Source organism: Ambystoma mexicanum, chromosome 5p, assembly GCF_040938575.1.
Source record: "Ambystoma mexicanum isolate Mex_15411 chromosome 5p, UKY_AmexF1_1, whole genome shotgun sequence".
NCBI lineage: Eukaryota > Metazoa > Chordata > Amphibia > Caudata > Ambystomatidae > Ambystoma > Ambystoma mexicanum.
This window is the reverse complement of record NC_090930.1, coordinates 552,547,373-552,560,690: the sequence shown is the minus strand read 5'-3', so window position 1 is coordinate 552,560,690 and position 13,318 is coordinate 552,547,373. Positions and strand designations below refer to the sequence as shown.

Genomic DNA, 13,318 nt, shown 5'->3' with positions numbered 1-13,318 from the left:
TTTAGTGCCATTGATTATTTCAAATCCCCAAACTCCAGAAAATACCCCCTCCTCTGAATATACAAAGTATTAAGTTCGCTTCTCCTTTCATAGAACCTGTAAGACGTCTTTATACTGTTTTAGCAGGTCTTGTGACTTTCAATCAAGCCATAAAATTAACACCGCCAAAAAGGCCACCTCTGTACTTCAAAACGAATGTGTCAGGTTCTCATAACTTAAAACAGAACTTGTGTACTCTGCCGTTTTATACCAATATCACTATTTTGCAAAGCCGAGGCCCAAAACACATTAATCCTAGTTTGCTAGTGACAAGTTATAATTGAGCTAGCCCTTGAACAGATGATGATTTTGGATATAGTTTTCATGTTACTCATATTGCAAATCTGCCCTCTACTTCGAATTATAGCTAACTTCTCTTGTCTGTATTTCTGTTGAATTCACCACAGAGAATTCAGTCAATTATTTGACTATCTGTTTTAGGTCCTCTTATCTCATGACCCATGAAGTGATGCATAATGTATTCAGTGATTCTTAACTCAATGTAACTCAGCCGGCAGTAACCATTCAGTGGCTGAAGCGCTGCTAATTTTTTTGGAAGCCTTGCCAGAGCCAGTCATTTGTTATGAGCAGTACCAACGCTGCCTCGAAGTCTCATTGGACAGCCAAAGTTGCAAACAGGTATTTACATTGATGTATAACACAACCTCAGAATAATTACCGCTTCAGTAATTGTATTGGTGAATGTAGGGAAAACCTATGCTCCCTCAGAGCAGAAGCAAACCGTGCACACCTAAGAACCTTTTAAGGAGTGGAAATACCAGGCATGCCAGTTACTTGAGGTTCATGCTGCCCCTCTTCACTAACTTGGTGGAAGCCCTGTGTTCAGTTCCAGTACAATGTTTTAACTGTTTATTTTCCTTTAAAAAACTATTTGGGTTGTGCGAAAGTGTGTGATGCTGCTGACCTAAATAGCGAAGTCTGATGCTCCAGCAACTTTATCATAATTGTGCCCCTTTCTTTATGCTGAAACTTTCCCGGTTAACACCAAAGTGACTTACCCCTGAACCAATTTTGCAAGTTCAAGGGCAGTGGCTATATGTGTGTGAATCAACCAAGAAACCTAGAAGCTAGGACAGCCAACCTTTTCTCTATCTGATGGGTCCCGGAGTGGGGTGCCTGCAGAGTTCCTGTCTTACTCCAAATCTGGGGTTGCTGAACCAAAGCCACCCTTAGTGGACATGCAAATGTTTACCACAGAAGTCTAACCATACTCTTGGTTGGTAACAAGACTGAGCAGCATTGCTTAGGGCAAGGAGATCAGGACTTTGGTGTGAAGTACAATTAACAACCCCAAAAGTTTAAAAATACACTTATCAACACAGATACAATAAATCAAAGTACTAAAAGCAAAGTAAAACAATATATATACACAAGTTTGCATACTCAACCTTGCTGCCTCTGGAAACTACTGAAAGAATTAGGTATTTGTAAATGTTTTGCCTGAATTAACTAAAATGCACTTTTGTTATACGAGAATGTTATGATGGATTGGGTTATGTCATGCATATATATATATATATATATATATATATCTATATCATATTTGCAATGTCATATTGATTTGTAGGAAAGCCTCAAAGACTGTGCATAAGGTAGTATATAGCCTCTGCATATGGGCCTTATTGTGGACTGTTGCCTGCCTAAAGTATTTCATTTCTCCTGCATTGGATCCTTCATTGGATTGCTGTGAATATTTCCCCATCGTCAGGCTGGGAAACCTCAGTAACTTTAACTTGGCGTTTTCCTATGAAAAACTTAGACACCTTAGTGTCCTATCAACGTTCTTTTTGGGTGCTTTGGGCCCCACTAATATGACGTCTGGTATAAATAGCACTGCATCATTCGAAGGGGGCGAGTGGCTCTTTGTTGTCCAAGCGTGGTCGGCCTGACAAATCTAAGCAGTCTGGTGGTAGGCCCGAGAAGTCTACGGTGTCGGAGAAAGAACTGGCGAAGCCAAAGGAGTCTTCTTCGAAGCACTCGTTGTCTAGGGACCATCGCAAGTTTTCGTCTAGCTGGGAGTCTTTGAAGCACCGTTCCAGTTCGTCTTCCAAAAATTCCGGGTCTTCGGTGAAATCAAAGCCAGGGGACGTGGTTCCGATGACGAGCTTGTCAACGAATATTCCATCATCGACGGTAGTGATGCAATCTACGATTCCGTCGGCGGCGGTGGTGTCGTCGGCGCTATCCACCACTCTGTCGGACAGTGGTCCACTGCTGTTGTCGTCGCAGATCGGAAGAGTTGTTGAGGACGGGTGGCAGTCCGCCGCCTTTGAGTCCATACTTCCTGAGAACATTTTGCAGCAGGATACAGCTACTTTTTCTGTTTCCTTGGGAATGGAAGAGGAACGGGAGCCGGTGTTTCACACGTTGGCTCTGGGTCTGGAGAGTGTGAGGCTGTTGGCGTGGGGTGGGGTCTGGGCTGCCCCTTTACCCGTTGGTTAATCAGAAATCTCTGCATGTGCTGTCTACACTCCAGTCTTTGTTGGGGCAACTGGATGCGAGGTTGCCACCTCCTCCGAGTCCGGCTGTGCAGGTGGTCGACTGGTTGCCTGGTGAGACGCCTAGGAAGTCTCCTCTGGTGCGGTTGCCATTGCCGTTGCCAGTGGGTTTGGGCCGGCCACGGTCTCATCCTGAAGAGGTAGAGTTACCTGAATCGGACCCTGAGAGTGCTCCGCGGGACACCCTATCAACAGCATCTTCGTCGCCGACGAGGGATGATGCATGGGACACAGAACCTGAGGTGGAGCAGCCCCGTAGTCCGGCACAACCATCTCCGGCGGATGCGTTCCACGGCATGATGTCGAAAGCATGTCTGGAGTTTGGGCTGGCGCCTGAAGAGGAACTTAAGAACTGCTTTCTCTTCGACCATATGGGAAAGCAAAGGGAGGCGGTCTTCTCGGTGACGATTCTCAAGCACGTGTGGCAGGAGGGCCTGCGCACGATGCGACACCCATTTTCAGAACTGGCAGTGAAGGGTTGCCTTGAAAAGAAATGTAAGGCTCCTGAGTCTACTCCCAGATGCCTGGTGTCACAGCCCGCGCCCGAATCTGTGGTTTCAGCGGCTGTTCGGCGAGAAAGTTGATGAGGCCCTGAAAGGAATAAGGATACAGAGACAGCAAAATCCTTGGGTTCCTTGCAAAGTGGTCACTCTTTTCGGTCCTTTCAAGCTTTTCGTGGAGCATTGGGGAATGCCCGGTTTGCCTCCGCCAGAGATCGAAGTTACGGGCGCTCCAGCTACTCGTCTCAAGATTATCAGCGATCAGTCCAGTCGACTCAGAAGGGCAGGGACTTTCAAGCTCAATGAAAGAAAGGTTTGAAGTCCTCAGCAGCTAAGGGAAGCAATCAAAAGCATAACAATGACTGCCATATGGACGATCTGCTGGGGGGCAGGGCCGCAATCCATGTCGACGAGTGGCAAAGGATAACATCAGATTGCTGGGTGCTAGACATGGTGCGCTTCGGCCACTCGGAGTTCCGGCATCCTCCGGTCCCTAATCTGCCAGTGCATGTGGTGCAGCCGCATCTTTCAATTGTGGTGCAGAAGGTGGTGCTCATGCTAGAAAAAGGGGCGATAGAACAAGTTCCTCCGGTAGGTTTCCCGCCACCTGAAGACCACAAAGACGCCTATGACCCGACGCCCTTACTAGGCCAAAGTTCTTCAGTGACTCTTTGCGGCAACAAACTATCTTTGTCGAGGTGCAACACACGCCTCATCTTCGCAGGACATCCATGACCGATCGTCGACAAGCACAGCCAGGATGGAAGCTGCTGCCTCGACGCCATCGAACCTTTTCATCAACGACTCTCAATGCCAAGGTTCACCTTCGAGGACTATCGACGATCCGTGACTCCTGCCTTGAAGGGGGTCACTGAAGAAGGATCTGCCGACGACCCATCGAAGAAATCTGATCTACCAGGTACATTGGGGTGGGAGAACGATTATAGAAGGAAATAAGTCTCTGATAAACAATATATGGACTGGGCTTGTATTATATCTTTATTTACAGGTTGCCCAGGTGGGAGGAACCTCACACAGAAATGGGTCTAGGTAACGGGGCCTGTATTCTGCCTATTGTTTAACCAACTGCTTTTCCTCCTAAGTCTATTGTTGGTTCATATTATTTAATGATTTGTATGACATTTGAATTGAATACAGTTAATGCATTTTTTTTAAACAGGTTTACAAAACAGTGTTTAGACATTCCCCAAACCCCCTCCTCCCCCCTATCCCACCACCCCAACTTGTATCCACCCCCCCCCTCCCCGACCCCATGTCCAAACCAAGTCTGTTGTTCTGGGAGACTTTTATCGTCCTCTCCCTCTCTTCGGGTGTGATGCAGCTAGTGCCCATGACTCCGACAGGCCTGAAGCCGCCTTGCCCCGGGTACTGGGCCTCCCTGTCTTATTTTGCACAGCTCTGTCTGGTTTGCCCTGTTGGGACCGAGCTCCCCGCCCAGGATTCAATGGACCTCCCATCCCCAGGATTGTTGTACTCTGTACCAGTTCGTAAGGAATGGGCCTATGTCATTGTTCACCTTGGCAGTCAGTTTGTCCATCACAAACATGTTTTTTACTTTTTTCATGCAATCTTCCTTAGAAGGGGGCTCCAGGCTTTTCCATTTTTGTGCGAGGGCTACTCTACCCGTCCGCAGCATTGTCTCCCACATCCTTGGGTATCGGTGTTTAGTTTAGTTAATTTATTCATTTGTATTGCGCACCAGACCCGAGGGTATGAGGGCGCATGAGCAGCAAGGTGATTCAAAGCTTGGTTACAGGATGCTTATACTTTACATTACATAATTATACTTTACATTACATAATTACAGTGTGACGATGAAGGAACATGTGTACAGTTTGGCAGGAGAGAATGCAGTAGATGTATTTAAAGAATTACAAATATATACAAGTTTAGTATTACAAATTTACAGATTCTCTTAAAGCATCCAACGCGGAGAGCAGCCGTGTGGTGTTAGAGGTGTTAGTGGTTCGTGTTCTTTAACCAATGGATGTAGTTGCGTCTAAAAAGTGAGTAAGGTTGGGGAGTTCTGAGCGATGGTGGTAGGGAGTTCCAGTGTTGGGGTGCTTTCACCTGGAAGCTGTTGCCACCCATTTTAGTGCGTTTAAACCTGGGGACGGTGAGCAGATTAGCATTGGAGGTTCTGGTGGGTCTGATGAGGCTGTGTTTGCATATTCTGTCTGCCAGATAGCGTGGGGCAGCATTATTCAGGCATTTGTGGGTGAGCGATGCTACTTTAAGCAGGATTTTGTCTGTTGTGCTGAGCCAGTTATGGGATTTCCTGATATTGGAAATGTGTTCCCTCCTGGGAATATTGAGTGCTGCCCTAAGGGCGTTGTTTTGTAGCGTCTGAATTTTGTTGGTGATTTGTTTGGTGGCTCCTATGTAGAGGGCGTTACAATAGTCCAGTTTGGATAATACCAATGCTCTGGCTAGTGTAGTGCAGCTGTGGGTGGAGAGGAAGGGTTTGGCTGCTCTTATGAGCTTACATGTGTAGGCTGTAGAGGATGCCATCGAGCTAACCTGTTTGTGGAAGGTTAGGGAGGAGTCGAGGTATATTCCTAGGGTTTTTACTTCTTTCGAAACCTTGATTAGGTTCCCATCTATGATGAAGTTGGCATAATTGTGGTCGAGTTTGGTTAGGTTGGACGTAGAACCAAGGATGATGAGTTCAGTTTTGTCATCATTCAGGCATAGACTGTGCGAAGCCATCCATGCCTGGATGATGAGATACACCCTGTTCACCAAGGCCAAATCCTGGTTGTAATCTCCCGTCAACGGGATGAGGATCTGTGTATCATCGGCGTAGTTAGTGTAGGTGATACCCAGGCCATCTAGATCATCAAACAGGGGCTTTGTGAACACGTTGTACAGAGTGGGGGAGACGCACGAGCCCTGTGGGACTCCACATGTAATGGGGATGGGTTCGGCGGCGGCAGAGGAGGAGAAGACTCGCATGGATCTGTTGTTGAGGAATGACTCAATCCAACTGATGGCTTCTTGTGAAAAGTGGGCAGCTGAGTCTAAATGATTACATAGGATTTTATGGTCAACTAGGTCAAACGCCGCAGAGAGGTCTAGCAGGAGTAGTAATGCAGTTTTCCCGTTATCTCTAAGGTCGTCTATTTGGGCTTTCAGATCTATCAGGGCAGTTTCAGTTCCATGTTGGGGTCTGAAGCCGGATTGTCTTATTCCTAGAAGGTGGTTTGTTTCAAGATACTTTTGAATTTGTTGGTATGCTGTCTTGTCTAGTATCTTGAGCAGGAATGGGACGGTGGTAATCGGTCTGTAGTTGGTTGGGATGGACGGGTCAAGGGAGGGTTTTTGGAGGAGAGGGAGGACCCAGGACTCTTTAAGGTTACTGGGGACTGTTCCTGAGGAAAAAGAGGCATTGATGAGTCTGGTGATGAATGGCGAGAGGTCTCGTGCCGCGTCTTTAATGATTTGTGGGGGGCAGAGGTCACCTTTGCAGTTGGAGGGTTTAAGGCCAAGAATTATTTTTTCTACTTCGAGGGAAGAGACTTTGGAAAAGCTGAAGCGAGCAGTGTTAGGTGTGTGGTGTGAGGGTGGAGGGCTCGAGTGGGCGTTGATGGGGTTGGTAAGATTGGTGAGGGAGTCTTTCTTATTTTTAATTTTTGTTTGAAGGCCAGTGACTTTGTTGTTTAGTGCATTTTGGACACTGGTGCACCATTGTTTGTTTTTAACGCAAGTATCTGGGATTGTTACCGGGGTTTCCAATTCTTTCAGGATAGTAAATAATTCTCTGGAGCTGGAGTTGGATTGGGAGATTCTCTGGTTATAGGATTCTTGTTTGGCCGCTATGATTTCTTTTTTTATAGTTGGCCGTTATTTTGTTAAGCAATAGTTTGTTGTGGTCAGTCGGAGATTGTCTCCAGACTTGTTCCAGTTTACTCTTTTCCGATCTAAGGGTTTTAAGATGGCTGGAGAACCATTGGTTGAGGTGCTTTTTTGGTTTGGATTTTCTAAGTTTCAATGGTGCAATGGCGTCTAAGGCTATGCGCATGGTGTTGTTATAGCCTTCTACGAGGTCATAGGGATTAGAGTCTTGGAGTTGGCTTAGTGTAGGAAGAATGAGTGGGATCAGTTTTTCTACTGTGATATTTTTTTTGCTTCTCGTGTGGATGGCTGGGGCTAGTGCCATGTTGGTTGTAGGGCTTGAGGCCTCAAGTGAGAAGGAGAGGAGGTGGTGGTCGGTCCAGGATTGGGGAGTGTTGTTAGTGATCGATACGGCACAGTTATAGTCTGCTATCCAATCAAGGGTTCTCCCTTTGTTATGGGTGGGGCTGGTTACTTTTTGTATGAAGCCTAGTTCAGACAGGGTGTTACTGATGAGAGTGGCTTGATTGTCTTTGGGGTCTTTGTAGCCTAAATTGAAGTCTCCTAAGAGAAGGCATTGTGAGGAGTTTTTTAGGTTGTCGGTAAGGATGGCATTGAGGTCTTCCTCGAAAGATCCCGGGGGTCCGGGTGTGCTTCCGTTTCCTCCGGGGGGAGGCCCAGTAGCATCGTCAGGGGATTTAGAGGTAGGTGTTCCTCTATCACTTCCGCCATCCAGTCCCTCACTGACCCCCAGTACACTTAAGCCTTTGGACAGTGCCACCACATATGGCTCCTGGAGCCTGCTTGACCACATCCCCTCGGGCACAAAGGGGACACCGCCGGGAAAATCTTAGATAATTTCACTGGGTCCCTATGCCAACCCTGCAGTACCTTAAAGTTGTGTTCCATATCGGCGGTAAATAGATTCCCATGGAAGGCAATTTTGAATATTCTGGACCAGGAGTCCTCTGAAATCTCCTCTCCCGCCAGATCATTCCAAAACTTGCAAAAGTTTCTCCTTCCCTGGAGGTCGTGCGTATTGAGGATTTTATACATGGAAGATACCACCCCCTTCCTCGAGGTCGCCGTATCTATAAACTTCTCAAAGGGGGTTAGCTGTCTACTCAGTTTGGGGCCCCACGACTGATCACATAGAATGCCCTTTAGGCGGAGGTACTCAAAGATGGTTAGGGATCCCTGGCTGAGCGTGTCCCTTAGTTCCTCGTAAGGCAGGAATTCACCCTCCCTGAACATCTGCCCTGCCCACTCCAATCCCTTGTCCGACCAGGTTTGGGATGACCTGAACCCCTTATTACCCAGGTTGAGGGGGTGGCCCCAGAGGGAGGTCATCGGGGTCGGCCATGTATTGAGGAACGCTGTCTGAGGCCCTTCCTTCCAAATGTCCCAGAGAACCCCCAAGGTCGGGTGGGTTTTCAAATGACTCGGGATTGTTCTTCGTGGAGCCCACACAAGGTCGCGGACCTTCAGGGGGTGAGTGTCCATATCCTCCAGATATGACCAGTACGTCCCCATTCCTTCCTTCATGTGTTCCAGTAGCACTCGGAGCTGGGTGGCGCGGAAGTACAAATGGAAGTCCGGCAACCCAAACCCTCCCTCCTCCCTTGGTAACGTCAGTTTGGTCTTCTTAGTTCTTGGGGTTTTCCCCTGCCATATAAAGTCCTGGATAGCATTCCGGAGAGCCCTGAAAAACTGCTCTGGGACATTGGTCGGAAGGGCTGTAGAAAGGTATAGGAGCCGTGGCAGTACGTTCATTTTAACCGCCGTCATCCTGCCATACCAGGAGAGGATCATCCCGCCCCACCTCCTCAGATCTGATGTGATCCCTGTTATTATGGGGTCGTAGTTCGCAGTAGCCAGTTTAGTTAGGTCCCGTGTGAGGAGAACCCCCAGATATCGTATCTCGGCCTTCCCCATTTCGATCCCCTGAAGCCTGTCTAAGGGGTCTAGCACCGGGTCCCGGAGTCTCATAGGGAGCAGGACCGATTTCGAGGCGTTGACTTTCAGGCCCGAGAAGCATCCAAACTCGTTCACCAGGTTCAACAGAGGGGGGTGAGGAGCTAGGGTCTACCAGGTAAACCAGGATGTCATCTGCAAATAGGTAGAGTTTAAATTCCACCTCCCCCTGCTGATCCCCTTAATTCCTGGATGTGATCTGATCGCTATGGCCAGCGCTTCTATCGTGAGGACGTATATCAGGGGGGAGAAGGGACACCCCTATCTTGTCCCTCGAGAGAGGGGGAAAGCATCGGTCAACTCCCCATTCACTTGAACCCTTGCTGTGGGAGCTCTGTAAAGTGCCGTTACCTAGCTCATGATGTGGGTCCCGAAACCCATCTTCCTCAGGAGCAGATCCATGTACCGCCATTCGACCCTGTCGAACGCTTTCTCTGAATCTAATGAGAGGACACTTGCGTTGAGCTCCGACCGTTGCGCGAAGTGGAATAGGTCTATGGTCTTATGTATGTTGTCCGAGCTCTGCCTTCCCCTGATGAAGCCCACCTGGTCCCCATGGACTAACTTTGGCAATATACCCTCTATCCGCCTCCTCACCACCTTGGCCAGAATCTTAACGTCAATGTTTAGCAGTGATATGGGCCGGTAAGATGCACACTCTGCAAGGTCCCTCCCCTCCTTGGGTAACATTGCGATGATAGCCCCCATCATGGAGTCGGGGAGGGTTTCCCCCCTCTAGCACGGAGTTGATGACTCTCACTGGGTAGGGGATTAAAAAGGCTCGGAATCTTTTGTAAAAATAAACGGAGAACCTGTCATCCCCGGGGGTGGTTCCCACTTTCATCCCGCTTATCGCCTTGTCTACCTCTTCCTCAGTCACTGGCCCTTCCAGACCCTCTGACATCTCCCTAGACAAAGCGGGGAGTTGGATTGAGTTCAGAAAATCTTCTATCGGAGCAGATCCCCCATCATATTCGGATGAGTACAGGGTCTCATAATATCGGCGAAAGACTCGCAACCCAGAGTTCCCCGAGCGTCCCTCACTTCCTTCACCATTTTGCTCCTCTGGACCTCCCTCAGCTTCCAGGCCAGGATCCTGTCCGCTTTGTCCCCTTTCTCATAGTACTTTTGCTTGACCATCTGAAGACTTCTCTCCGTTTTGTGGAGGAGTAAATCCTTCAGCTGGAGCCTGTAATCCTCTAGGGCGGCCACACGGTCGCGTTCCGGCTCTCGGTCCGGGGAGCCCCCCGGCTGGAGTCGGGCGATTTTTTTTTTTCCCGGAGGGTCTTCTCCTGCGCCTCTCTCACCCTTTTGGATAAGAACACCCCGTAGAGTCGCCTTGAAGGCGTCCCAGAGCGTGTGTGTGCCCACTTCCCCATTGTCGTTTAGTTAAAAAAATTCTGTTATGGCGTCTGCAATCTCTTGGGCGTGGACCTCGTCCTTTAGTAGGGCATCGTTGCATTTCCAACGGCCTCTGCGTTCTTTCCGCCATCCCCCCGATATTGTAACCCCCACCATATCATGGTCCGACCAGGGTACGGGATCGACCATGGAGCCTGCCACATACGGGCGAAGAGTTGCGTCCACCAAAATATAGTCTATCCTTGAAAACGAGGCATGGATGGCCGAGTAGTATGAAAAAGAGGGGATTCCTACCAGGCCCAGCTTTTCGTTCACCCTCCGGAAGGTGCGCGCCGTGGACTCATCCGCGGGTCTAGGGTTCTGGGGCCCACCTGCTTCCTATCCAAAGATGGGTCCAGCACCATATTGAAATCTCCCCCTACTACCAACATGCCCCGTACAAATAGCTTGAGCTTCTCCTTTACTCCCTCCCAGAATTGGGCCTGGCCATCATTCGGGCCATACACCACCGCCAGGGTCAGGGTGGATCCTTGTAAGGTGCCCCTCACCAATAGAAAACGGCCCTCAGGGTCCTGTAGGGTGGCTTCGCTAGTGAAGCGGACATCCCTAGCTACCAGGATGGCCACCCCTCTTTTCTTCCCCTTGTGGGATGCATGGAAAACCTCCCCTATGCCTCCCCCTCTCATTTTGGGTTCCTTCCCCCGCGCCCAGTGTGTTTCTTGCAAAAACAACAGGTCCAGCTTAGCCCTCCTAAATTCTCGGCAAACCAGGGACCTCTTGGTGGGGGTGTTCAAGCCCCGCACATTCAGGGTGCCCACTCCCAGGGCCGGTTGGTAGTCAACCATAATCTAAGTCGCCAGATCTGTTGGGCACCTGCCTAGCATCACTATTCCCTTTTCGCTCCCTTAGTCTCATTGTTAGGACATTATTTGAACCTTTCCCCAACTCGTCCCCGAACCCCTTCCCCAACCAGAAACCCCCAACTAACTTTGTCACCCCCTCCCTCCTCCCCAGCGTCCAGCCAATTAGTTCCGCCATACCTGGCATTAGGCCGGACCACCAGACTGCCCTTCCCGACTGGGCATTCACTTCCAAGCTCTTTGTTATGAGCCCCCCCCCTCTGTTTCTTCCCCACTGTCGCCCCCATCTTACTTGCTGTCCTGGGGGAATCTTTGTTCATCCGGACCATCATTGTGTCGGGGTCCCATCCCTTTAGCGGACGGGTCATCCCGATCCTCAGTCCTCTGAGTCATTGCGCACCCCCTCCCTCCCGGACGGTGGGGTGTTTAGCTTCCTGTATTTTCTCGAGCCGGTTTTCCTCCTCCTGGACCCAGGACGGTCCGAAGTCCCCTCCCCGATCGCCGCCGGGCCTGTGGTTTGTGGGGTTCTCATTTTTGTCACCAGCCCCCTCGTAGCGAAAGGTTTGCAGGGTCTCCCGCCAGTTCATACGGGCATTTCCCGTTCCTGCTTCGCTGTCCCCCACCGGCTCCGGGATGAGGGGATTGCCCCCCGGGGCCTAGTGGATGGGTTCGCGTGGCGGGAGGAGACCTTTGGGCGGGCACACGCCCCACCAGAACTGTGTGGGGGCCTCACACCCGGGTCCTGTAAAGTCCTGGGGGACTGCAGGCGGGCACACGCTCTGCGGCCTAACGCAGAGGCCTCCACCTACCAGAAATGAGCGCCAGATAATTTCTCAGGTGGAGGGGTCGTGGGATGGAGGCCCTCCGGGTCCTCGACCTCTATCGTCGTCGTCTGTCTGTTCTTCGGGCACGGGCTCGTGGGCCTTTCGCAGGAGGGCGGGGCACCCTCTCTTCCCCGGGCGTCGCCTCGTCTCCGGCCTGTGGAACTCACACCCAGGCTCTACCGCCGCGGGAGCCCCGTCCGTGGCGCTTCTGTTCGTCCGCGTCCTCTTCCTGCTTCAGGATCGATGTCCCAGGTCTCCGTGTCTACCCACGGTGATGGGCGGAGGGCTCTCCGCGTGGGCCCAGCACTCCGATGGGAATCCCCTGCCTTGCCGGGCAACGCCCACGCTGCGGGTCCGCGGTTGAGGGTTCACCCCTACAGGCCCTCCCTTCGCTCCGTCGCTTTGCCCGTGAGGTCCATTCTCCGGCTTCCCGATGCCCCCAGAGTCCGCTCTTTCGCTCAAAAGGGGCACAGGGGGGTCCAGCAGCCGATCCAGCACTGTGTTGCCGCTGGGGGATCCGGGGGGGGCTCAATTCCTTTCAACGGCCCGAGTACGGCGGGAGAGCAACGCTCAGGCTGCCATCACCTGCGCGCCCCCTGGTGGCCTCCCAGTTAATGCATTTTAATGGAATCAAAGAGTAATTGTGATGCCACATAGAAACTGTGTATATTTACCATTTTAGATTATCTTGAGCACAAAGTGTGTTATTGTGAGTGTGTACCTAACTTGAGCCTATTTATATAAAGAGCTGTGTTATCACTAACATAGTGTGTGGACATTTCTTTGTGGATGCTTGAGAACTATACTGTACTTAAGAACCAGCCTGTATCACCTCCTGAGAGCTTAAGCCTTTGTTGCTCGTCCACAGCTACCGAATGGAGAACCTTGGCTGGGGTGCTCTGTGCTTTTACTCTGCCATATAGAGAGCAGGAGTACAGATACCCCCTCCAGTCTTTACACTGATGGCAGCGGTGGGAAGCTGTCACGCGCCGCGTTACTTGGCGTCTCTGGCCCCGCAGGCAATTGTATCGCCGGTAGGTTTTCTTTTTCCTTCCTGGTTCGGGTGCTGGTCTAGTCTTTCTTTCCACGTCCCACTTTTAGCTCCTCCCTTTCCTGCCTGGCGTTGCGTTGCAACTCACTTCGTTTCCTTCGTGAGTCTGACGCTTGCTGCTCTTTCCCCCGTAGTCCGCTTCAGTCACCCACTGCTGGGTGTATTTTCTCCTTTCTTCTTACTTTCTGCCTTCCGTCTTCTTTTCTCATTGCGGCCCCTTTTTCCTTCCCGTTCGCTACTCCCCTGGCTTTCCTCTGCTGTTTACCTTTTCCTTTTCTCTCGATCTTTCCCGTTCACCTTCTTATCTTCCTGTTTTTTGTGCCTTTTCCGGCGC

At 50.4% G+C, this 13,318-nt stretch overlaps 1 protein-coding gene across 3 annotated transcripts in view; it reads left to right on the top strand.

The window, feature by feature from the left end:
• OCRL (OCRL inositol polyphosphate-5-phosphatase) overlaps positions 1 to 13,318 on the top strand; it is a 1,330,750-nt gene that overhangs the window by 1,149,186 nt on the left and 168,246 nt on the right. For all 3 annotated transcript variants that reach the window (XM_069612980.1, XM_069612981.1, XM_069612979.1), the window contains one exon: positions 551 to 678. In XM_069612980.1, coding sequence (XP_069469081.1) covers positions 551 to 678 — 128 coding nt within the window. The remainder of the gene's footprint in view (positions 1 to 550; positions 679 to 13,318) is intronic.